Source organism: Aedes aegypti, chromosome 3 (assembly GCF_002204515.2).
Source record: "Aedes aegypti strain LVP_AGWG chromosome 3, AaegL5.0 Primary Assembly, whole genome shotgun sequence".
NCBI lineage: Eukaryota > Metazoa > Arthropoda > Insecta > Diptera > Culicidae > Aedes > Aedes aegypti.
In genome coordinates this window covers 184,336,761-184,363,844 of record NC_035109.1, presented here as the reverse complement: position 1 = coordinate 184,363,844, position 27,084 = coordinate 184,336,761, and the positions used below count along the sequence as shown (strand labels likewise).

At 40.8% G+C, this 27,084-nt stretch overlaps 1 protein-coding gene across 1 annotated transcript in view; it reads right to left on the bottom strand.

Moving 5' to 3' along the window:
- Window positions 1–27,084, bottom strand: part of LOC5577348 (histone acetyltransferase KAT2A) — a 50,064-nt gene that overhangs the window by 5,838 nt on the left and 17,142 nt on the right. Inside the window, exons 2-3 of the mRNA XM_001656374.2 lie at window positions 15,756–16,669; window positions 11–291 (exon numbers count right to left, since the gene is read on the bottom strand). Of these exons, the coding sequence (XP_001656424.1) occupies window positions 11–291; window positions 15,756–16,669 (1,195 nt within the window). The remainder of the gene's footprint in view (window positions 1–10; window positions 292–15,755; window positions 16,670–27,084) is intronic.

Sequence of the window (27,084 nt, the reverse complement as noted above, 5' to 3'; positions counted from 1 at the left end):
TCCAACGTACCAGCATAGACATGACGCGCCACTTTAATGTCTTTGGAGAAACCCTGCTTCTTGAAATATCCGATTGCAAATTCGTCGGCGTAGGTCAGGAAGTGCTTGATGCCTCGCTGTGTGCTGTAGTCCTTCAGGTGGTTCATCAAATGGGTTCCGTAGCCCTTGACTTGCTCGCTGCTCGTGACTGCACAGAACACAATCTCGGTGAACCCTTGCGTTGCGAACGTGCGGAAGCAGATTCCACCGATTGGACGGCCGTCCTTGACCAGCGCTAGGGTTTTGTGTTTTCTGGAAATTATAATTTACATTTAATCTCAATGGTTACAAACTATGTATTATTAAAATCTTTCTTCTACTTGTTACAGCATCCCCTTGATAACTGCAACTGATTGTGACATCATTATATCAGAAGTTCAACGCATCCCATTTCGTGTAATCGAGATGTGCAAGGACGCGAATAGGAGCATCTTAACGGACAGATGTGAGGTGATCGAAAGATGAGATCAGTACTTCATTGAACACCTGACGTTGCAAGCGCACGAAATAAGAGTGAAGACAACGGAGAAAATGCCTTCGTTAATACTGCGCCATAGAAACCGACCAGCCCCTATTTTGAGAGATCAATATTAGACCCGGAGAAGCTGGGCCTTCCTTAGCCGAGTGATTAGAGTCCACGGATACAAAGCAAAGCCATGCTGAAGGTGAATGGGTTCGATTCCCGATCGGTCCAGGATCTTTCCGAAATGGAAATTTCCTTGACTTTCCTTGGCATAGAGTATAATCCTACTAGCCACACGATATACGAATGCAAAAATAGCAACTTGGCAAAGAAAGCTCTTAGTTAATAGCTGTGGAAGTGCTCATTGAACACTAAGCTGAGAAGCAGGCTCTGTCCGAGTAAAGAAGTAAAGCCAAGAAGAAGAATTATCGGCTGTTCTTCAGCGATGCACTTTTTAAAATAGTTGTCAGTATACTACCCAGGTAACCAATAAGCCGTATATTGGGCCAAAATGTTGATTTACTGCTGATATAATGCCAATAAGCCGTTAAATAGCACTATATTAGCCGTATATGGCTGAAAGGGTCCGATATACGGCCTATGGTTACCTGGGTAGGGTTGTAAAATGGTGAGGCGACAACCAGGAAGAAGCGTCCAACATAGCTCTGGTCCTCGCAAGTCCCTACCTCACGCTTCCACTGGTCTAACGATGACAAAGACCGCCAGCTAAGGGTTGCGTACTTAGCTGGTAGTGCCACCTGGGCACTGTTGTCCTTCTGACATCAGCTAGAGTGAGGGGGTGCGTCCCGAGCGTCTGTTCACCAGGAGGTGCGGCTCAAACAGCGTCTGTTTTGGTATCCAGCGGCTGAGTTGAGTATGAAATGTTGTATCACGTCAACTAACCTAAGGTGGCAGCCCCATCAACGTGATGTAGGTAGCGCAACCCCGGTAAGGTAGCATATCAAATTTCTCACCTACCACGAAAAATGGAGAAAGAAGAAATAACGAACGATATTTTCGGCAACCGACCTGGCAACGAAATAAGGACTATGAATGGAAACTTGGTACCTGGAATTATCAGGACGTTAAATGAACTCGGACGAGCGAGCCTTTTGGCTCGTGAACTGCAGAAGGTTGCGGTGGGCGAGGCCGCCATTCAAGAAGTGCGGTGTCCTAGATCTGGAGAACGTGAATTCCGGACGGTTGATCCCATCGCCAACACTACGTTCAAATATAACATCTACCATAGCGGCGGCGATAAGGCAGAACATGGAGTCGGTTTCATAGTGATCGGGAAGCAGATGAAACGCGTTTTGAAGTGGAAACCGATTAGCGAGCGAATCTGCGTACTGAGGATACGGGGCAAATTCTTCAACTACAGCCTGATCAACATCTATGCACCGTCGAACGACAAACCTGATGACGTCAAGGACGCGTTCTATGAAGGCCTTGATAAGGCCTATGGCGTCATCGGAGATGCGAACGCGCAGGTCGGAAGAGAGGACTTTTTCCGTCCGATCATCGGTAAAAAGAGTCTTCACTCCATTACCAATGACAACGACCTACGGCTAGTGACTTTCGCTGCTTCCAGGGGGATGGTCATCAGGAGCACCTACTTTAAACGCAAGGATATTCGGAAGCACACCTGGAGGCATCCTAATGGTGAAATTTGCAACCAGATAGACCATATTCTGGTGGATGGCCGACATTTCTCAGATGTCATCAATGTTAGGAGTTTCAAGGGTCCTAATATTGACTCGGATCACTACCTCGTTATCAGTAAAATTCTAGCGCGGTTATCAACTGTAGCGAATTCAAGACCACAGCGAACAATGCGCTTTTCAGCAGACGGTGTTACAGCTGAATACCCAGGGCTGGTAGCGAAAATTGGCACCGAAAAAAGTTATTTTAGTGACCAGATTTGAGAAAAAAAGTGACTAAAAAGTGACTTTCGATTCTCGAAAAAGTGACTAAAAGTGACTTGAAAATCCAACCGAAATCAGTTTTATTTCAATTCTAATATACTGTTTTACGATCAATATCCAATAGATTGGGAATATTCAATATGATCTTCTGCAGGTAGTAAGTCTCGTTGAGTACCATATTTGGAAATTTTTATTGTACTTCCAAAACTTTAAGATATTCCCAACAATAAAGTATCACCAAAGTATTTTATTTTGTAAATTTCAATACGATTTGGAACATTTGAAAAAAATAATTTTTTTGTCGTTTCACTTTTCCATCCAAACTCTACTACCTAATAAGGTTAATATTTTATGTAACCAGATCAAGATTACGGAAAATGTTATACTTGGGCATTAATCAGTATTTCAAATAAAAAATGATGATAGAAGATCGAATATGATTGAAATACTTCTTAAATCCGCGTCCTTCAAACGCCGACTTAAAAAGAACAAATGGTTGATATAAGTGACATTGGAATTTTCCATCAGTAAGTTTAATGGGAGGTACGTTTGGCTGAATGGACATTTAGCATAAAAACGATAGGTTTAACAGGCTGTTCTTTTGAGTTATTCTTTTAAAGTAGTTAATAGCACTAATCTTCTAATATTTCAATCAAAATTACTTGGACACTTTCATGATTCACTTGACATTGGGGGTTATAGTTGGTCGAATTGGAATAAAAAATACTTCAATATCGCGCATATTAATGTCAAATATAAACTCTGTGGCTTTCAAAAATCTCCTGCCGAAGTGAATCAAAAAATCCAAGAAGAGGACGCCCCACATTTCTTTGAAGAATGCATGCAAGATTTCATGAACGATTCAATGAAAACGATAAATTGACGATAAATTAATAGTCGAAAAACACGAGTCTTGTTTACGTCGTTTTTAAAAACAACTCGGTTTTACGCCGTTTTTTTGAAACAACGCGTTTTTTTACGCGGGACGTCGACCGACGTAAAAAAAACTTTAGGATATGCTCTAGCTTAGATCTATCCGGCCATTTTTAAAGGTTTGGTTTGCAAATAAAGTCTGTCCTACGAAGCATGATATGTTTTTACTCTCAAATAGAACATTAAATAATTATTCTTTGTTATTAACATCCGCGATAAAATAACTTAAATATAATCATTTTTTTTTTATTTATATGATGCAATGGCGTAGCCAGAAATTATTTGTAGGAATATTAGGATTCTTGAGAAGAAAACAGAAAAATACACTAAAAATAACCTTCTTAAAACCCTCTTTTTTACCTACGTTCAAAACAGCTAAACTGTTCATATTGTTTGTTGTAATACTAAATTATCTCAAATGCATATGCATAAAAACTGAACACCAAGAATGTAAAAAACATACTCCGGATAATCGAGTCTAAAATTCCGGATAATCGAGTCACCGAATAATCGAGTCTCCGGATATTCGAGTCCGACCTGCATTACAAGTTACGTGGAACTCAATGAAAGATTAACTTTTTTACAAGTTTTTTTCACATGGCAACCATGAACCACCGACATGATACCGACAAGAAGATGTTCTGGCGATGACCTAACTTAAAACTTAGCCTAAATTAAAAAAGGCCGGTGCATTATTTTCTCCCGAAAATTTAGCTCAAAATAGTTGAAAAAAGTGACTTTTTGACGTAAAAAGTAACTTTAGTTGAAATGGCTTCAAAAAAGAGACTTTGAAGTGACTGGCCTCAAAAAAGTGACCAAGCCACTAAAAAGTGACTCGCTACCAGCCTTGTCTGAATACCACCAAAAGCTGGACTAGCGGATAAATGAGGTCAATGTGAGCGAAAACCTCAACAATCTATGGGATGCAATCCATGGAGTGGTGAGTGAAACAGCGCGAGAAGTGATAGGTACTGCTCGAAGACGCCCCAGAAGCGGATGGTTCGACGAAGAGTGCCAGAGGGTGACGGATGAAAAGAACGTGGCCAGACGTCGGATGTTAGTGTCTGGTACCAGGCTGAACAGAGAGCGGTACAGGGAAGCAAGATCAGCCGAAAAGCGAATCCATCACAGGAAGAAAAAATAGTTTGATGAGAACGTGATAGCCGAGGCGCAAAACTGTATGGAACAGAACGATATGCGACGATTCTATGAAACTGTCAATGGCGTGCGGAGAAAGTCAACGCCGTCTCCCGTCATGTGCAACGACCGTGAAGGTAATTTGCTGACAGATAAAACGATGGTGGCTGCCAGGTGGAAAGAGCACTCGAAACGTTACTGAATGGAGGGAACGATAGAGCATCGGAGAACAGAATGAACATCGACAACGACGGTCAAGTTGTGGAGCCATTATCTCTAGATGAGGTTAAGAAGGCGATTAAAGAGCTGAAGAACAACAAGGCTGCTGGGCCGAACTTCTCAAGCACGGTAGTGAGCAGCTACATAGAATTCACCATATACTACTAAGGATAAGGGAGGAAGAAGAACTGCCTGCTAGCTGGATGGATGGCCTTATTTGCCCTCTCTTCAAAAAAGGGCATAGACAGGAGTGCGCCAATTACCGAGGAATAACGCTCATAAATTCGGCGTACAAAATAATGTCACGTATTCTGTTCAACAGATTGAGACCAATTGAAGAGTCCTTCGTCGGCGAATACCAAGCTGGTTTTCGTGAGGGCCGATCGACGTCGGATCAAATGTTTACCCTGCGACAGATCCTCGATAAATTCCGGGAGTACAACTTGAAGACTCATCATCTGTTAATTGATTTCAGGACGGCGTACGATTCAGTTAAAAGAAACGAGCTATGGGAAAAACTGATGGAACATGGTTTTCCGACGAAGCTGATTAGACTGATTCGTGCAACGTTGAAAGGATCGAAATCAAGTATACGGGTTGCGGATGAGATTTCCACATCCTTCGTAACCTTAGACGGATAGAAGCAGGGCGATACACTTTCAAACCTATTGTTCAACATAGCGTTAGAAGGAGCAATAAGGAGAGCTTGCGTGCATAGGAATGGCACTATTATCACACGTTCGTATATGTTCCTTGGTTTTGCGGACGATATCGACAAAATCGGCATTGATCGCCGAGCCGTGGAAGAGACATACGTGCCTTTTAAAAGGGAGACAACGCGAATTGGGTTCATTATTAAAACCACAAAGACAAAGTACATGGTCGCTGGTAGACATCGTGGGCCCATAGGTGATGGAGGTAGTGAGGTGGCTATAGGGTAATTTGCCCATTATTGCGGTATTCCCTATTATTGCGGTATAAGAATTAAACCCTCATTATCAAACGAAAACTCAATTTTCTATGGATATTATTAGTGATGATGAAAGCTTATAGTATTCCCAAGCTGTACCAGATGAATGCTTAAAAAATTAAACGATTTTGATCGTTGGAAGAACCGTTTTAAATGATGCATCAAGAAAAGCCTATATTTTTAACCAGTCTCTCTATCTACGGGCGGGTTTACATAAGCTTAGATTTTTAAGTTTAGAACCAAAACAATTATATGTAGCGGGTATATCAGTTCAATATGGATGTAGTTACATGATAGATATTGAATTTTGAATAAAAGTTCTATATTTTTGAGAAAAAGCATATACCGCAATAATAGGACAATGAAAATAGCGTTTTGCGTATTATTGCGGTATCTGTAAATCTCATTCAAAAATTCGATATTTCAATAGTAATTTTAAATGTAATTGCTGGAAACATTAGTTATATTATTAGGATACATAATTTTGAGTTATTCATACATTTATTTAGTCAAAGAAAGATTTATGTTTATCTTTACCCTGTAGTTCCTCTTATTTACAAATATTTTGTAAATAAGCACAATCTTTTACCAAAAAGTCACGTAAACTGACTGAAAATCGGAACACATGCCAAAAATACGTTGAAAAACTAAGATATAAGATGATCGCAAGGAAGAAATCCTTTAAAATTGTGTTGCTAGTGGAAAATATTTTTAAAAGCATCAAAATTGTAGGTTATACTTAAGTCAACACATTCATTTCTTTTATAGCGACTAGTGGTCTCAGATGGAAGAACCTTTTCTATTTACTTTGACATTGTCCACCTACGACGAAAGTGGAGACGAAACCGGCAGAAAATCATTCGATTCTGTTGATTTGTTTTCAAATCGTGATATAAAGCAATGAATTAGTTTTCCTCATAGATATGTCCAAAGTCACACAAACTGACAGTACCGTGCAGTGTCATCATTAACATGGAGGGAGCATAATTTCAATGCTCGAACATTGTGTGGTATTGAATGTATATTGAATGTAATAAAATTTATGGTTTTTGGTATACCGCAATAATAGGACGGCTCTACCGCAATAATAGGACAAAATACCGCAATAATAGGACAGAGGAAGAGCTTCAGATTTATATCCAGAAAATGTATGTATAATTACAAAAAAATACTTTTTTACTTCACTATACTCCAGATAAAGGATAGTTTTAACACCTAACATTGCAAAATACTATAATATTTAGATGTTGGACACTGCAATACGATTTTAATTTCAACACCTTGCTTAAGTCCTCCATAATAGGACGGATACCCTAGGTGGTGATATTTTTGAAGTCGTTGAAGAATTTGTGTACCTTGGAACACTAGTGACTTGCGATAATGATGTTACCCGCGAGGTTAAAAGGCGTATTGCAGCTGCGAGTCGGGCTATTTACGGACTCCGTAACAAGCTAAAGTCCCGCAGCTTACAGGCGAAACCAAACTCGCGTTGTACAAGACTCTAATTCTTCCGGTAGCTCTGTACGGCCACGAATCTTGGACGTTGAAAGAGGTCAACCGGAGAGCTTTTGAGGTCTTTGAACGTGCTGCGAACAATACTCGGCGGTAAATTGGATTTGGATAAACAAGAAGAATGCCATCCTTTTGCTTAAATTCTTAAAGATTTTCTCACGTGACTTTCCAACTGTAACGAAAACTTTCTCAACGAAGTTTTACGAAGTTCGCATGCAATTTATGTTTGTAGATCAAGTAATAGGACTTAATGATTTATAAATTTATTTTGAAAATTACTCTCTCGGTCACACTGAAGGGCTTGTAGTGTTTAAGTGCCTTAAATATAGGAACTTTAGAGACTTCTAGCTTGAAAAAACAGATCAGACAGGAACCAAGAATAGACCGAGAATGGACCAAACAGGAAACAGAAAAACAAAACGTAAACTAATAGGAAACAGAAAACAAGATTTTGATTCTTCAACATCGAATCATTGCTCTTTTTTTGCAATTTCTCGTTAAAGTCGTAGTTTATTTTTCATGATTTTCTTCATAAATATTCATAAAATCAAGGTTCAAAGATTGTTCCGGAAATTTCTGCAGTGGAATTCCTCAAAAATTTTCCTTAGGATTTTTTTTTTGTTGCGGATATCTTAAGAATATAATTTGGATTTTTACAAGAATAATAACAGAAATAACCTAATCGATTACATTAGGAATTTATCCAAAGCTTTTTCTAGATAATTCTCAAGGAAGTCCTCCAGGATTTTCCGGTGATTCTTCACTCGATTTCCTTACTATATCCTCTAAGAGTTACATTTAGAACATCTTCAAAAATCATTGTAAGTTTTCCTTGAGTAAAACTGGAGAATTCGTTTGAAGAATAAGTGAAAATATCTGGAAAACACTTAGTATATTCTCTGGAAAATAATCGGGATAATCACTGAGGAAATTACCGGAGGTAGTATCGTTGGAGTGCTCAAGGATTACCTATAGAAAATCCTCTAAGCATCCTTTGAAAAATCGCTAGTAGAATTTCTGGGCGAAATATTTCTAGAGAGATCCCTGTTTTAGTCCATGGAAGTATTCCAGATAAAATCTCTAAACAAATCACTTGAAGATTTCTTGAAGTTTTTCTTCGAGACCTGTGAGACAAAATCCTTGAAGAAGCTGCTAAATAGCTGCGCCTTGAGTAGTATTTTGCATCAGGATTCACTGCAATCGCAATGAGGAAGGAAAATACTTTAGAGACCATTTTTATTAAAATAGAGACCTTAAAGACCTTCAATTGAAAATAGATTCTTTTCGGAAACTTGCATTCAAAGTCTCTAGAAAAAGACCTCCTACACCAATTTCTTCAACTCAAAATTGTAAAGTAAATCTGTATGTTCAACAAGTTGAAGATTAAGGCATGAATAAAATCTGTATAATTTCAATTCAGTTACCAACAAGAAGGAAATCATCAAATGAATTTTGTTGTTGACGAAGAGGCCCGAATTTAACATATAAAATATACAAAGATATGTAGATTATTAAAGAAAACATTAGTTAAATAAATTTAAATTGATTTACGTTCACAATGGAAACATTTTTTGAACGTTATAAAATAGTTTGACATTAAAATTATTCTAAATTATCAAAATGATCTTCTGGCAAAAGAGCCCCCACATTTGTAAATCCGGCCCTGCCCACCATAAAAATGAAATGTACCGGTTTATTTTTTCTCATGTTATTTTTTACCTAAAATATTGTTAATTTTTTAGACTGTACATAAACAAACGGCAAAATTACCGTAGATTTTGATATATCAACAAAAAACAAAAAGTGTCCGGGCATAGAGGACTTCCCCTTAATATGCCTCTGAGAATTTTCGACAATTTTAGCGTTAATAATAAATGGACGCTGCCTTATCTTCTGTCGTAGTTTTAATCCTGTCGAAAACTACAACAAGATGATAAACTTTCATGTCTATTGTTCAACATTGCTCTAGAAGGGTTTATAGAGGTCTACAAGCAAACCGCTACGAACACCGTCGCACGATCAATCTTACACAAGTCGGTTTCCTCAGAATGAAAACGTATCGATGTTTGTTTGATGGCATTTCAGCTGTTGGTCAAGGTTAGTCCAACAAGGAAGTGAATGCTCGGCAGCATGTTTGTTCATGTTTGCTTTCTCACAGCAAACAAAAGCAATGTTGTGACAGTTCTCACTGCATACAAAGAAAAGTTTGTCAACATTGCACCACTACACAGACAACTGGATAGGTCTATACGGAGAGGCGGGTGTGACAGTCTAGAAACGATTTTCAATACATCCAGCCAATTTGTTTGCTTCGCGGATGATTATAACATTATGTACACTAGAGTGATGTAAATTTTGAAATTTTGGCTCCCCTATGTTTAAACGATTTATATTATGATAAATAGTATCCTCCCAAAGTTTGAAATGATTCGGAAGAAATTTGACAGTGCACAGTCATTTAAAGTTTATATGGAGATTACTATGGAAAACGGCAACCTTTTGTCTTCAACCCTCTATCTCTTCATCATAATATTTTATGAAAAACGAACTCTTCTCATGTGAAATCCTTTCAGCTACAACTTTGCCGAAGACCACATTTTAATTGAACGTCAGGATAAATTGTTATTCAACATCATAAAGTGGGTTTGCATGTAGCATGCTTCACCAACTGTTCGGCAGGCAACAGTGGTGCTTTTGGCGGGGAGAATAGATCGAAGTAATCCAGGCTACTACCGTTTTGACTCATATTCCGAACACTTAAGGCCAACAGTGACATCAAATGCATCTGATAGGCATAAATTAGGTGATATTCGTGTAAATTTTAATTTCTTCGCAAAGTCTAACTGTCAGCTGTTGAGTGTGCCATTTAAATTGTTTGTTTGAACTTGTTTAGTATTGTTTTTACATAAAAGTTTGGAACAACTTTTTGATTCAAATGCCGAACACTGCACTGTGTTGATTCTGTCTCATATTCCGAACACCTTGATTCAAATTCCGAACAGCATGAATAAGACGTATTCAAATGAATAATTTCGCAAATAAATTGGTTTGAGCTAGTTCTACTTACCTTTGAAAACGTTAAAATTGAGTTGCAAATGGCTGCCGTTTTCTGATAATTTGGTGACATATTTCAGCGAAACATTTCAACCAATTCGCCTTACAAAAACCGAGTGTTCGGAATATGAGTCTGTTCAGAATTTGAGATAAAACGGTATGTTCCACAGCAAAAAAAAAGTTACTCTGAAAGTAATTGAATGTTCATCTTAGCATGATCTATACTTTGGAATCAATAATAACAAATTATCCTTACGTCTCGTCAAAATATGATCTTCGACAAAGTTGTAGCTGGGAAGATTTCCCGTTAGAAGAGTTTGTTCCTTGTTTTGTTCACTTTTCCGTAGATTATTATTATCAGCAGTTAGAGGGACTGAACACAAAAAGTTTGCGTTTTCCATAGTAATTTAGGGTCCCGGCAGAACGTGAGACGTTATAGACGGTAACGGCAACAGCAGACCCGCCTCTTTCGGGAGAAAAAAACGCCGCATGGAGGAGACGGAATGCGAGGAGATGGAACAGCTGTTCCGATCACAAGAAAGTTCTCAACGCATCCCGCAACGGCTTCGTGCCGCGAGCCAAGTTGTGCAGGGATAATGATAGGAGTATCTCAACGGACGAGCGTGAGGTGTTCGAAAGGTGGAAGCAGCACTTCGACGAACACCTGAATGGCGCAGAGCACAAGCAATGAAGGACGGGACCACGGAAGAAATGCCTTCGACAATACTGCGGGCGATGGAAACCAACCAGTCCTTACTTTGAAGGAGGTTATGGATGCCATTAACCAGCTCAAGAACACTAAAGCTGCTGGTAAGGCTGATATTGGAGCTGAACTCATAAAGATGGGACCGTAGAGGCTGGTCATTTGTCTGAACCGGCTGATAGGCACAATCTGGGAAACAGAACAGCTACCGGAGCAGTAGAAGGAAGGGATAATATGCCCCATCTACAAGTGTGCTATGCTGAGTTTGAATTATAAATAGTAGGCTTTGACTCTCAATGTAACGAAAGGACAGAATAAATTATGACTCTGAAAGTGTAAGACGTGTTTGGTTAAATTGTGTTACTGTGAATAATCCGAAACATAAGTTAGTACAGAATCATTACTTTTCATTAAATCTGTATTTGGAATACCACAACAAGAAAGGCGACAAATTAGATTGTGAGAGCTTTCGAGCGATCACCATTCTTAATGCGGCCTACTAAGTATTATCGCAGATCATCTTCCGTCGTCTGTCACCTGTTGTAAACGAGTTCGTGGGAAGTTATCAAGCTGGTTTCGTTGACGACCGATCGACAACGGACTTAACTGTAAGGCAAATTCTCCAAAAATGACGTGAACACCAGGTCCAAAAGCATATCTCTTCATCGACTTCAAGGCGGCATACGATAGTATCGACAGCGTAGAGCTATGGAAAATCATGGACGAGAACAGCTTTCCCGGGAAGCTTACGAGACTGATAAGAGCAACGATGGAAGGTGTGCAAAATTTGTGTGAAGGTTTCAGGCGAACACTCCAGTTCGTTTGGATACCGCCGGGGACGACGACAAGGTGATGGACTTTCGTGCATGTTGTTCAATATTGCGCTAGAAGGTGTTATGCGGAGAGCCGGGCTTAACAGCCGGGTTTTTTACAAGATCCATTAAATTTGTTTGCTTCGCGGATGATATGGACATTGTCGGCCGAACATTTGAAAAGGTGACAAACCTGTACACCCGCCTGAAACGCAAGGTAGCAAAAGTTGGACTAGTGATGAATGTGGGGCAAGCGCGACAGGGCTCGCCTAGATAGCAGTACACCCCAACCTCTTTTTACGACCGTTATCGGGGGGTCGTAAAAAAAATCGGTCGTAAAAAAATCAGGGTTATAATTATGTTTTTGAAAAATGCAACGTCTAGATGTGGAAAAACTGTTTCGACATATTCGGCAAAGTTGAAGCATGGTTTGAGAACTTTCCAAAATGGCCGTTCAAGTTTTTATATTTTGGTAATAGATGGCAACACTGATCGATTGTTATCAAAAGAGCCAATTTTATGGGGGTGTGATATGCAAATACCAAAAAAATTTAAAGATAACGATACCGAATGTTCACCAAAGTTGAAGGAAGTGTTGCGTGCCATACAGTCGGCCGAATTACAAACGTTCATGTGGCTGGCAACACTGTTTAGGAAGAATAAAGTAAAGATCAAAACCATCAAACTTGAGCGGAACAGAAAAATAAAATGCTTAGCAACATAGCAATACTCTTCATCTGTAATCCAGTTTTTCATGGAGGGTTCAAAATTTTTTTTCGTAGCTGGCAACACTGCTTAAGTGAAATTGCGCCACCAGGCAGTTGCGGATATCTCAGGATCCTGACCACTTAGAAAGATGGCGTCTTCGGCAAAGTTGTTCAGTAGCTCAAGGACTTTTATTATCAAAGCTATGAGATTCAAAATTTTGCCACCAGGCGGCGCTAGTGAGCATGAAACTTTTGTTTTGCGGTTATCTTAGGATCCTAGCCACTTAGAAAGATGGCACCTTCGGCAAAGTTGTTCAGTAGCTTAAGCGCTATCATTATAAAAGTTATGAGATTCGAAATTTTGCCACCAGGCGGCGCTAGTGAGCATAGAATTTTTGTTTTGCGGATAGCTCAGGATCCTGGCCACTTAGAAAGATGGCGTCTTCGGCAAAGTTGTTCAGTAGCTCAAGGACTATCATTATTCTAGCCAAGAGATTCGAGATTTGGCCACCAGGCGGCGCTAGTGAGCATAGAATTTTTGTTTTGCGGATCCTGACCACTTAGAGGGATGGCGTCTTCGGCAAAGTTGTTCAGTAGCTCAAGCGCTATCATTATAAAGGTTATGAGATTCGAAAAGTTGCCACCAGGCGGCGCTAGTGGGCATAGAATTTTTGTTTTGCGGATAGCTCAGGATCCTGACCACTTAGAGAGATGGCGTCTTCGGCAAAGTTGTTCAGTAGCTCAAGGACTATCATTATAAACGCAATGGGTTCAAAATTCTGCCACCAGGCGGCGCTAGTGAGCATGAAACTTTTGTTTTGCGGATAGCTCAGGATCCTGACCACTTAGAAAGATGGCGTCTTCGGCAAAGTTGTTCAGTAGCTCAAGCGCTATCATTATTCTTACTAAGAGATTCGAAATTTTGCCACCAGGTGGCGCTAGTGAGCATAGAATTTTTGTTTTGCGGATAGCTCAGGATCCTGGCCACTTAGAAAGATGGCGTCTTTGGCAAAGTTGTTCAGTAGCTCAAGGACTATCATTATTCCAGCCAAGAGATTCGAGATTTTGCCACCAGACGGCGCTAGTGAGCGGATCCTGATAAACCTAAAAGACAAAAGTTTCATGCTCACTAGCGCCGCCTGGTGACAGAATTTTGAATCTCATAGCTTCTATAATGATAGCGCTTGAGCTACTGAAAAACTTTGCCGAAGGCGCCATTTTTCTAAGTGGCTAGGATCCTTAGATAACCGCAAAACAAAAGTTTCATGCTTACTAGCGCCCCATGGTGGCAAAATTTTGAAACTCATAGCTTTCATAATGATAGCGCTAGAGCTACTGAACAACTTTGCCGAATGCGCCATCTTTCTAAGTGGTCAGGATCCTGAGCTATCCGAAAAACAAAAATTCTATGCTCACTAGCGCCGCCTGGTGGCAAAATCTGAAATCCTTGAGCTACTGAACAACTTTGCCGAAGACGCCATCTTTCTAAGTAGCCAGGATCCTGAGCAATCCACAAAACAAAAGTTTCATGCTCACTACTTCCGCCTGGTGGCAAAATTCTGAACCTCATAGCATTTATAATGATAGTCCTTGAGCTACTGAACAACTTTGCCAAAGACGCCATCTTTCTAAGTGGCCAGGATCCTGAGCTATCCGCAAAACAAAAATTCTATGCTCACTAGCGCCACCTGGTGGCAAAATTTCGAATCTCTTGGTTAGAATAATGGTAGCGCTTGAGCTACTGAACAACTTTGCCGAAGACGCCATCTTTCTAAGTGGCCAGGATCCTGAGCTTTTCGCAAAACAAAAATTCTATGCTCACTAGCGCCGCCTGGTGGCAAAATTCCGAATCTCTTAGTTAGAATAATGGTAGCGCTTGAGCTACTGAACAACTTTGCCGAAGACGCCATCTCTCTAAGTGGTCAGGATCCTGAGATATCCGCAAAACAAAAGTTTCATGCTCACTAGCGCCACCTGGTGGCAAAATTTTGAACCTCATAGCGTTTATAGTGATAGTCCTTGAGCTACTGAACAACTTTGTCGAAGACGCCATCTCTCTAAGTGGTCAGGATCCTGAGATATCCACAAAACAAAAGTTCTATGCCCAATAGCGCCGCCTGGTGGCAAAATTCTGAATCTCATAGCTTTTATAATGATAGTCCTTGAGCTACTGTACAACTTTGTCGAAGACGCCACCTCTCTAAGTGGTCAGGATCCTGAGCTATCGGGAAAACAAAAATTCTATGCTCACTAGCGCCGCCTGGTGGCAAAATCTCGAATCTCTTAGCTAGAATAATGATAGTCCTTGAGCTACTGAATAACTTTGCCGAAGACGCCATCTTTCTAAGTGGTCAGGATCCTGAGCTATCCGCAAAACAAAAGTTCTATGCTCACTAGCGCCACCTAGTGGCAGGATTCCGCAATTAAATGACCACCATATGTTAGCCCTTGAACTACTGAACAAATTTACTGAACATCATGATCCTCTATTTTGAATACTTTTCAAGATAATGATCATTTATAAAAACGGTCGTTAATCTGAATTTCGGTCGTAAAAAAGTGGTCGGAAAAAGAACCGTCGGTAAAAAAAACGGTCGTAAAAAGAGGTTGGAGTGTATTACGATAGACGGGGATACGTTCAAGGTGGTTGACGAGTTCGTCTGCCTTGGATCCTTGCTGACGGCTGACAATAACGTTAGCCGTGAAATACGAAGGCGCATCATCAGTGGAAGTCGGGCCCACTATGGCCTCTACAAGCTGTGGTCGAAAAAGATGCACACTCGCACCAAATGTATCATGTATAAAACGCTCATAAGGCCGGTAGTCCTCTAAGGGAATGAAACGTGGACGATACTCGAGGAGGACCTGCAAGCACTTGGGAGTCTTCGAACGTCGGATGCTTAGGACGATCTTTGGCGGCGTGCAGGAAAACGGGGTGTGGCGACGATGGATGAACTTCGAGCTAGACCAACTCTACGGCGAACCCAGTATTCAGAAGGTGGTCAAAGCTGGAAGGACATGCTGCAAGAACGCCGGACAGCAATTCTGCAAAGATGATGTTCGCTTCGGATCTGGTGGATTGATCAGGTTCACCAGGACCTTGAGAACATGGGACGCTGCCAAGGATGGAGAGAAGCGGTCATGAACCGAGTGAATTGACGAAATATTGTTAGCGAGGTTTTATCAAGATAATAGATGTAGAACCAAATAGATAAAATATATAACATCATTGTAATACCCCAAACAGTTTCAATAATTCAATTTCTTGAATAAATACTCACGGATCAAACACCAGCTGACTGATGTACTCCCTCGGCATTCCCGGCAGCTGATGAGCAAACACGCTGTGCAAACCCAACAGCCAAAGCATGGACTCCTTGGTGACCGGCTTGGTCAGCGAATTGCCCACCACATGGAACTCGATTTCCCGACGATTTTCCTCCGCCTTGGCCGCTTCATCTCTCGGGGCATTCGGAGGGAACACAACCTCCGTTCGGCTGGTGTAATTGGAATCGTTGAGTCTTTTCAGCGCTTTAATGACCACATCGTCCGGAAGATCTTCGCAGTCGGAGTCCTTCTTGTATCGCTTGGCGTCGTTGGACTTCTTAGCACTAGAGGACGTGGCCGCTTCGTGTTGCCGTTTCTTCTGTAGCATCAACGATGCAGTCGGTTTGAAGTTCTGGTCCCATATTTGAGATTCTTCGTTGATGACCTCATGCTTCAACGCTTCAAGAAACTTGGGCAGCTGAGCCAGCATGAGACGCTTCTCCGGGGGCATTCTGTCCCGTTCGGTTTTGCACTTGGTCAGCAGCTGCTGGTAAACGTACTGATAAACTGCCTTCAAAAGTGTCCGGCCAAACACAATTGAAGTTTCGAAATGACGCAGGGAGCTGCAGAATGCCGGAACATGGCAGAACACCAACCAGCGAGTGTAATTGATTTTGTAGTTGGAAGCATCTTCATGGCTCAGATCTTTGCGCGCACTCGGGGCTTCAAAATTCCAATGATTCAAACAATGGAGAAAGGTCTTCGCTACCTCGGTCATCGTTTCCAGCTCGCCCGGATTCAGATGACTGTATTTGAACAGGACAAAGTTTGTCACCGCTTTCGAAATGGATGGTTGCTCGAAGGGAGGGTCACCCAGCGGGCCACGGATCACGGGCTGAGATCTCGTCAGAATGCATTGTCTTAAAAGCTGGAATGATGGGAAAAGTTATATCGTAAAGATAAGAATTCAATTCAAAGTGGAGTGCTGGCAGGAACTTTAGGGGAGCGGGTCATTTGGCATAAAGCCATTTGGCTTAAGGTCATTTTGGCATAACGGCCATTTATCATAACTTGAATTATGTCCCTTCTTTCAAAATATGATTGTTTTTGATGAAACTTGTTTATGCCAAATGACCATTATGCCATAAGGCTTCATATCTGCATTCATATCATATCTGAAAACAGGAATTACAGGAATCAAAAATTAAACAAAAAGTAATCAAACAAGAACCGGAAATAAGAATTCTCGTAAGGTTCCATCAGAAAATCCGATCAAACATATGTCTAAGGACATTTCAAATAGTTTTTTTTATTCTTTATGACATTACAGGTATTACTGCTCGTGTAAGATTTATGAAGAATCCTTGTTGAACGATTCCAGGAGAACCATTATTTGATATTACTCCTTGATAGACCTTTAGAGTTACGAAATTTGTGAATTGGCCTATCTGGCCCGTTTACTGTTCTTGAAATTAAAACTATTATTATGAAAATTTATTGGCTTTTTTCGGTGAATACAATACCTATACTCAGAGTGAAAGGGAGTAACGAAAGTAATGGAATGACAAGATGAAAGAATCGCAAGCGAGCGACAAGAGAAATGAATGGAAGTTGAAAATTTGTTTTAAGGTGAAACATCTCGGAATCCAAAGATGGCCGGCACAATGGCCGACTTCTCCCCCTACTCACGTTTTCAAAGGCACAAAACTGGAGAAATAGTTGGCAAACGTTCCTGATCTTCTTATTTTGAGCTTTCTGCTAGTGCACAAAGCCAAAATAAAAAGTGCTTTGTTGTGGGATGCTTTCTTCGCGAGATTTGTGCCTTTGAAGTATTAGTGCAATCTTAGAAGTTGATTCCAAACTGTTTCACCTTAACAGAGGGCCATATGTATGAACAACACAATCGAAACGACAAATCGTTGCCTACACAGTACCAAAAAATCATGTGATTTACGTCTTTTGGGATGCACATAAAAGAAGCGAGCCAAATGACATAAATTTGAGTCGAATTTTAAATACGTTAATGTCTGATTCTGGAAATGTCGCTCACACTTCTATCGTTTTCGTGTCTTTCAACATGTAAAATTACATTTTTGGTTAAATACATCTTCAAGGCCACGTTTTTGTGTCGTTCCATCACTTACATCATGTGCCATTCAGTCACAACTAGAATTACGTCCACAGTAATTTTCATTATTTTTAAGAGTGTAACGTTCCAGGAGACTAAAGTTTGACTCCTCGTAGAATCAAACTACACATTTCTCTACGAATATTTGGAAGATATTTTTTGGGAATCCCTCGTGACATTAAGACAAGTATTAAATTAATACTTTTGCCTAAACTTTCATTTAGATATTACTCCGAAGATTTCTTCAGGAGTGATTCAGTGATTTTCGACGTAGGACTAAGTCTTTCTTCTCTATACAGGAGTAAAATTGGAATTTCAAAACCAAGAGCGTTACATTGGCATGAAATATTTTAAACGTTTATAACTTTTCGCTGGCTTAACGAAATTCCTTGATTAGTACCTCAATCTAAAAACAAGGCATCGAAGGTTCATGTCGTTTACTTACTGAATCCCACATACCGTCAAGCTACCATTCACCGTGCATTTAAGAAAAATTTGCACTTAACCCTCTAATACCCAACCCCGCCTTTAGACGGGGTACACTTTGGAATTTTGTGTATTTTTTCGTAGCTCGGAAATCAAAATGATTTTATTTTTGGCTTATACCTTGACTCATAACACGCATATAAGAAAAGTTTTTTATGACTTTTGAAAATTTTTTGTATTTTTAGAAATTGTTTGAAAAATTGCATTCTAATATAACCTACAAATGCCTGGGCTTCATTTAACGTGTAATATAAAAAATCGTACCTTTTATATTTTTCTACGATTAACCTATCACAAACGAAGAGCCTGGTGGTATTAAAATCATTTCAAACCTGTTTTTCCGTTAATTACACGAAAAATAAAATACGCTCCGAAAAAAAATTAAAAATTTAATATTTTTCAAAATACCGTAACAATTAAAATTTTTATTATTGCCAAAAATCAACAACTAGAAAAGGCTTCAAGAAAAAATGAAAAAAGCTAGGGATGTTCAAAAATAAAAATTATAAAAATCAAAAACCAAAATTTAAAAATTTGCGAATAAAAATAAATAAATGCCCAAAACGTGTTTAGAACGATTTTATATAACGAAAAATAATACTTAAATCGAAAATAAAAATTTGGGTATTAGAGGGTTAAATAAATTGTATAACTTGGCCAAATAATTTGATGCGTACTAAAATACCACCACGTAGCGTGCAATTATATAATAATTCAGGAAAAAATATAAAACTAGTGTTGGATAACAAAAAATATTCTAAAAATATGTTTGAAAATGTAATGTTTAGGTCGCCTCGTACCGTGCTATGTCACCATTTACCGTACACACTAGTGCACCATTCACCGTGCATACAGTTTTCGTCATGATTTAATTTTGTATCTTGAAGAAACGTTGGTAATGGAGCAACTATATTGCTAGTAGTGTGCGCACTCATTTTTAAGAGTATTAAAATCTTCATTTATAATAAAAACCATAAAAAGTTTAAAAATTTACTAAATAAATAATTTTTCATTAAAATCGTTATAGGAGGTTTGACTGTATTGTCCAAACCATTTCATATTCATTCAAACACTCAATATGAAGTTTTTTAATCACGACATAGCAATAAAACTAAAATTACCGAATAATTTCAAGCTTTTTACAGTAATGCACGGTAATGGGAACCATACATATTGAAAAGGGTCCATTTACCGTGCATTTGGGTTTTAACTGAAACACAATAAAAAATTATAAATTGCATAAAATTTCATTGCTCATACGATGAAATACATCTAACTAGTAGTATCCACAGTGTAAACTTGTGGAAATTTTGAAAAATTTCATACTCTAACGTTAAAATGAAAAATGGTAATTTTTGGCGTTTCTACTAAGAGTGTTGAAAAATCTAATTATCAAACAGAATTCACATGATTTTGACTACATAAACTAGGTTTTTCAAAATGCTTTGTGACAAAAACTACTTCATTTTATCAGTTTTATCTTATTTTGCTGACAAAAGAATAATTTGTGAAAATTGTATGAATATTCTGTAGGAATTTGTATATGTGCACGGTGAATGGAGCCCGCACGGTGACTGGTGACTTAACGGTACCTGTCCAAATAGTTTAATAACTTTTTTAAAAGTGAACGTTGATTTCAAGCAAAACTATAAATAGGGGTGCTAGAGAAAAGTTATCGTCATTTGCTTTTCATTCTCCGCTAAGATCGCATCTCAGCAGGCAGCAGATCAGCTTGCTCTGACCGGGCGTGCTTCTCAGGCACAGACATCGATAGCGAAGGACCCCCCCATTTGTCTTGCTTCGCTCAAATCAAACTGACCGTCGACCGACCGAGAGACGATGCCGTCCGAAACCAAAGCCATCACCGCTACCGCCGACAAAAAAAGAGATAGTTGTGCCCACTATCGCAGCCCTTAAACGAACGGAACGGGTCCTCCCTGCAGAAGATCGAGAAATTCATCGGCAGAAACTACAACTGTAATGTCGGCAAGATTGGCAAGAGTGAACTGAAATCCCGTGAAACTTTGGCTGTAGCTGGCATCCGAGAAGGAGGAGGACAAAAAGAAGGCAGTTCCTAAGCAAAACCTTACCTAGATTCAAAGACCGCCGCGAAGAAGAAGACCCCGAAGAAGCCGCTACCGCAAACCTCATCAGGCGAGAAGAGTTTCAACCAGTGCGAATTCAACAATTCAATCGGCCCTTTTCAGGGCCAACAAATGTGTACTTAAGATTTATTTGTATAATATTTCCTAATGTGTATACCACATACTTGCTATAATCTCTTAATTCATCTCGTAGTATCATACAATATCTGATATATTACGAATAATCGACAATACGGCAATTTGAGGATGTTTCCGAGGACACTGCTGCAGTGCCGTCGGGATGCAATAACAGCATAATGCTAATCTTGTACATCGCTTGCCAAAACATCAATTTCATATAGCCTATTTCTCGGATCAGAAAGCGAAAAATACGAAAAGGAGGAGCATCATCTGTTATTTTAAGGGTATAAAAAGCATAATTCGGCTTCATTTCATTTTCGCTTTTGAGCTGGTAAGAGGACCGCCGAGCCTGCTCAGCTCCTCGATACCTGTGCCACAGAGCTCTTGATCATCAAGCTGCTGCAAATCCAGCGTCCGGATTGTGAAATCGCTCAAAATTTACTCTAAATTGACCTGCGCTTCCAGAATTGGCCCTGCATAAATCGGTGCGCTGACGCAAGATTTGTACGAGATGGCTGAAGAATCAGCCAAAGCCACTTGTTGAAGCGCCCATCGTCATCGCCACCGTAAACCTCATCGGACGAGGAGGATTCCAACATGTGCGCCGTCAAAATTTGTATTTGTATTTGGACTATAGGCTGTAAGCCCGTTACCCTTACTTAAAATTAACAAACAAATTTCTTAGTAGTCTCTTAAAAATATCCTTAATCTACTACGAATTTCATCACTAGTCATATTAATAGAAATTACATCCTGTAGTCTATTGAAGTCATTCATAAATCTAGCTGTAGGCTCATGCCGGGTGTAGTTTCTCGACCTCAATGGGGGATCAAACACCCTTCTGCGGCGAAGTGAAACTGGACTGGTGTTAAAACAAAGCCGATCGTACAAAAGTGTACTCCTTATGCGTCCACTCAAAATATTGCAGAAAAATACAATGTCTGCGATCTGATGTCTGTTGCTTATGCTGTCGATATCTACAAGGCGGCAAAGTTCATCGTAATCAGGCATTTGCTCTCTAGTCCATCCTAGGTTTCTCAGCGCAAATTTCACGAACTTCCTCTGGATTGCCTCAAGTCTTTGCACATGTATATCATATTGGGGACGCCATACAACGCTCGCAAAATCAAGCTTAGTCCTAACTAGGTTGGTGTAGATTGTTAAAATAGCATGAGGATCATCGAAATCTCGGCCAAAACGTCGGGTCAGCGCGAATAGTTGAAGTGATTCCTTAACAACTGTGTTAATGTGGTCGTTAAACGTTAAGCACTGATCCATCGTCACACCTAGATCTCGAACAGTTTCTACGCGCCGCAAGATCGTGTGTCCCAAGCTGTAGTCAAATATAATTGGTTGAACTCTTCTTGCGTATGTTATTACAGAACATTTGCTTGGATTAATACTCAGCCTATTCACGTCGACGAATCTTTCAAAGTTGCGTAGGTCATGTTGAAGCAGAAGACAATCATCGATGATCTTCACTGGCAGGAATATTTTTACATCATCAGCATAGATCAGCACAATTGCCTTTGTCATGAACGAGGGTAGATCATTCATAACCATAACGAAAAGCAGTGGACCAAGATGGCTACCTTGTGGAACTCCCGAATGCACACTAAACGATTCAGACGTGTTATTGAAAACTTTAACGAACTGTATTCTACCTCGTAAGTATGTCCTTATCCATTCGAACAGCATGCCGCTGATCCCGAAGTTGGTCACAGCGCGCATAATACTGTCTATTCCCACGACGTCAAAAGCCTTGCTCATATCTGTATATACACAGTCAACTTGGTATCCCTTGGAGACAAAGTCGGTGACTATGGAACTGAACTCACACAGGTTCGTCACAACTGACTTACCTTTGAGAAAGCCATGCTGTGCAGCAGAAACACGTTCACTGACACGTTCGTAGAGATGGCAGTACACTAATCGTTCGAACAATTTTGGTGTCGCGGACTGAATTGCTATTCCTCGGTAGTTCTCAGTGTCTGAACGTGAGCCCTTTTTATGAACCGGAGTTATGTGAGAGATTTTCCAGAGATGTGGAAAATAGCCGGATGAGAGCGATGAGTTGAACAGAATGGATAGTGGTTCACAAAGTTCGTCCTTGAATTCTTTGAGAATCTTTGCTGGCAATTTGTCCGGACCTGCTGTTTTGCTTGAATCTAGATCTGCCAAACCTTGATTCACTTCATCTTGAGATAATTCCATTACATCACCATGCGCGTTGATTGGAGGATTATAGTCGTTTGGAATATCGTCGCGATAAACACTCTTGAAGTATTCGGCGAAAAGTTGAGCTGTGTCTTGTCCATTTGCGGAGGATCTGTTACCATACTTCATGACCTGTGGAACTCCTGCGTTCTTACGCCTACCATTTACGAATTTCCAGAATGATTTAGGATTAGCTTTGATCCCATTTTGAATCTTAGAGATGTAAACTTGATACGCTTCTCTGTGCAGCACCTTGAATGTTGCCAGAAGTTCTTTATACGAGGCAATGTTCTCCGGGGATGGATTACGACGCTTTTTCTTAAGTGCCTTCCGCTTATCTTTAAGGACTTGAATGAGAATCGGAGAGAACCATTCAGGATATTGGCTTTCCCGAATCGATCGACTTCTGGAGAATGGAGCAAACCGTGAAAATATGCTGAACAACACGAAGTAAAACGACAAAACGTTGAAGTCTATTATGTTGCTAACTATTGCGGAAAATTCAAGTTCGCAATTCAAAACGTCGAGTGAATTAAGGAATTCGAGCATCGACGCGGCTTGCTGATCATGCGTGTGCGAATTACGTTCATACTCTGATTGAGAAATGAAAACATTGCTCCATGAAACATCTCTTATCGCTTCTTTAACAGACGCGACATTCATCAACTCTAAATTCAAATGAGTTTTAGGCATACCGGCTTCCAATTCGCGTAGAGTATCTGTAGCTATCGTCAGTTGCATCGCGTAGTGGTGAACTTCGTGCTTGATTATCGGGTCGGTAACAACAGCTTGACAGGACTCGGTGTCAGTGGTGAATATGAGATCCAAATAGTTATTGTTTTGGTTCGGCAAATCACACACTTGCATAAGTCCAGCCGACAGAAATCCATCAACAATGGCCATTTCACTTTGCGTAGTAATCCGATCGGGTAAGAGAAAACAATTATTTCCTTCTTGAAAACGCTGATTCCATTTCAAATTCGGTAGGTTGAAATCTCCAAATACAAGCACGACGTCGTGCGGGCCAACGGTCTCAATGATGGACTCAACGAATTGGGCGAACGATTGATAACGGTGAACATTTGAGGTAGGTGGAATATATCCACAGCACAGGAAAATATTTCCATTCTTACTTACTTGATACTTGATGGGCTACAATCCGCTACGTTGAATCTACGCCGAATGGATAATTCTTCTCCACTGTGCTCGGTCCTGAGCCAATCGCTTCCAGTCGCCCTGAACGTTAAGTGCCCTTAAGTCCTCTTCAACTGCACAAAGCCAACGTGTGCGTGGCCTACCACGAAGCCGACGGCCTCGTCCGGGTTCTCTACTGAATATTATTTTTGCTTGTCGTTCTTCCGGCATTCGTACCACGTGACCAGCCCAACGCAGCCTGCCATGTTTTATGAGTTTGATAATATCCACTTCTTTATATACTTGGTACAACTCATGATTCATGCGACGCCGCCAGATGCCATTTTCTTGTTTACCGCCGAGTATTGTTCGCAGCACTTTACGCTCAAAAACTCCAAACGCTTTCCGGTCAACCTCTTTTAACGTCCAGGATTCATGGCCGTATAGAGCAACCGGAAGGATAAGAGTCTTATATAGCGCGAATTTTGTTTTCGTCTGCAGGCTACGGGACTTAAGCTGGTTACGGAGCCCGTAAAAAGCCCTATTCGCAGCTGCAAGACGCCTTTTCACCTCGCGGGTAACATCATTATCGCAAGTCACTAAAGTACCAAGATACACAAATTCTTCCACTACTTCAAATTTTTCACCACCCAGCACCACTTCACTACCAACGTCACGATTGGAACCACGCTGTCTACCAGCGATCATGTACTTAGTTTTGCTGGTGTTGACGGTAAGTCCAATCCTCGCTGTCTCCCTTTGAAAAGGCACGAATGCCTCTTCTACGGCTCGACGATCAATTCCGATTATATCGATATCGTCCGCAAAACCCAGGAGCATATGCGACCGGGTGACGATGGTACCGCTTCTTTGCACGCCCGCTCTCCTTATAGCTCCTTCGAGAGCAATGTTGAACAAAAGATTCGAAAGCGCATCTCCTTGCTTCAATCCATCTAAGGTTACGAAGGAGGTTGAAGTCTCATCCGCAACCCGCACACTTGATTTCGATCCATCCAACGTTGCACGAATCAGTCTAATCAGTTTCGCCGGAAAACCGTGTTCTACCATTATCTGCCATAACTCATTTCTCTTTACTGAATCGTACGCCGCCTTGAAATCAATGAACAGATGATGAGTCTGCAAGTTGTATTCCCGGAACTTATCAAGGATTTGTCGCAAGGTAAACATTTGATCCGTCGTTGATCGGCCCTCACGAAAACCAGCTTGGTATTCGCCGACGAAGGACTCCTCCAGCGGTCTCAATCTGTTGAACAGAACACGCGACATTATTTTGTACGCCGAATTGAGGAGCGTTATTCCTCGGTAATTGGCGCACTCCAATCTGTGGCCCTTCTTATACAGAGGGCAGATGAGGCCCTCCAGCCAGCTAGCAGGCAATTCTTCTTCCTCCCATATCCTTAACAGAGTACGGTGCAGTATTTCGTACAGCTGCTCACTACCGTGCTTGAAAAGTTCGGCCGGGAGCTCGTCTTTTCCAGCAGCCTTACAGTTCTTCAACTCCTTAATCGCTCTTCTAACCTCATCTAGCGTCGGGGGCTCCACAGCTTGTCCATCGTTGCTGATGGTTAATCTGTTCTCAGACGCGCTCGTGTTCTCTCCATTCAACAATTGCTCGAAGTGTTCTTTCCACCTGGCAGCCACCAAGATTTTGTCTGTCAGCAAGTTACCTTCGCGGTCATTGCACATGACGGGAGACGGCGCAGTTTTTCTCCGTACGCCATTGACAGTTTCGTAAAATCTCCGCATATCGTTTTGTTCGATGCTGTTTTGCGCCTCAGTAATGATGTCTTCTTCATACTGCCTTTTCTTTCTGCGGTGAATTCGTTTCTCGGCTGCTCTAGCTTCCTTGTACCGCTCTCTATTCTGCCGGGTACCAGACACTAACATCCGACTTCTGGCAACATTCTTCTCATCCGTCACATTCTGGCACTCCTCATCAAACCAACCGTTTCTGGGTCGTCTCTGAGCAGTACCTATCACCTCTCGCGCTGCTGTGCTCATCGCACCGTGGATAGACTCCCACAGATTGTTGAGGTTTTCGCCTACGTTGTATCCCCTTATCCGCTCATCAAGCTTCCGGCGGTACTCGTCTGCTACACCTTCTGTTGATAAGCGCTTGTTGCCAACACTGGTAGCAATTAATTATGTTGCTCGGATATCGTTGGCGCCATAGCAACCGGATAACAAATCTAAGTAAGCTGCGGCTGAAAAAAAAAGAATTCTGAACGAAAAATTCAAGCGATCAAGACGTGCGAGAAGAAAAACTTATCAAACTAGTTAAAATTAGAAAACTTAATGTTAAATTAGTTCTAATCCTAAATGTAAAATAAATTAGTTAAAATTACTTTGAAGCATTTCATTTGAGTTTGGCTGGTAAAATCCTACAAATAGTATTTGTAGCAGCTGTTGCAGGTGAGTGCTGACGGTGGCCTTCAATCTGTGGCCATTCCGTTCCGCCGACTGGATTTTACCTTGGCCCTTCTTCTCCGGCAGGTGAGTGCTGACGGTGGCCTTCAATCTGTGGCCATTCCGTTCCGCCGACTGGATTTTACATTGGTCCTTCGAATACCAAACGCCAGTTTATATGGCACAACAGTTGCGCCGCTCTAGAAGAGAAACTAGAGGCATAGTACCAAAGCGACTAGAAAATTACTTTGTTCAACTTCCACATCAACCAACCATGTTTCGTACTCCTGTAAATGAACAGCAGCAGAACAAATCAATCCAGCGAACTGCAGAACATGTCTCAGCCCCGATCGGAAATGACGCGGAGAACGATCCTGTTTCTGGTTCTCGCATCTCGAAGGGTGCTGCTCACTCTGAAAGGCGTTCAAAGAAAAGCCTATCTTCTCGTATCAGCGAAGCTGACAGCCAACTGAAGGCTCTTTTGTTGGAAGAGCAGATCGAGGAGGACCCAGACAACCAAAATGTACGTATAACGAAATCACCTGGAGGCTCTATATGTGCAAAATTTCACTTATAAGATGTTGCGAAACGGTCTTCTACGTATAAAAGTGGAGGCGATTTGCGTGCATATATTATGTGATGAATAATAACATACAATGCGAGTGTATAAATATTCTACCGAACTAACCTGAAATATTATGCGACTTAACTTATGATAACAAATGA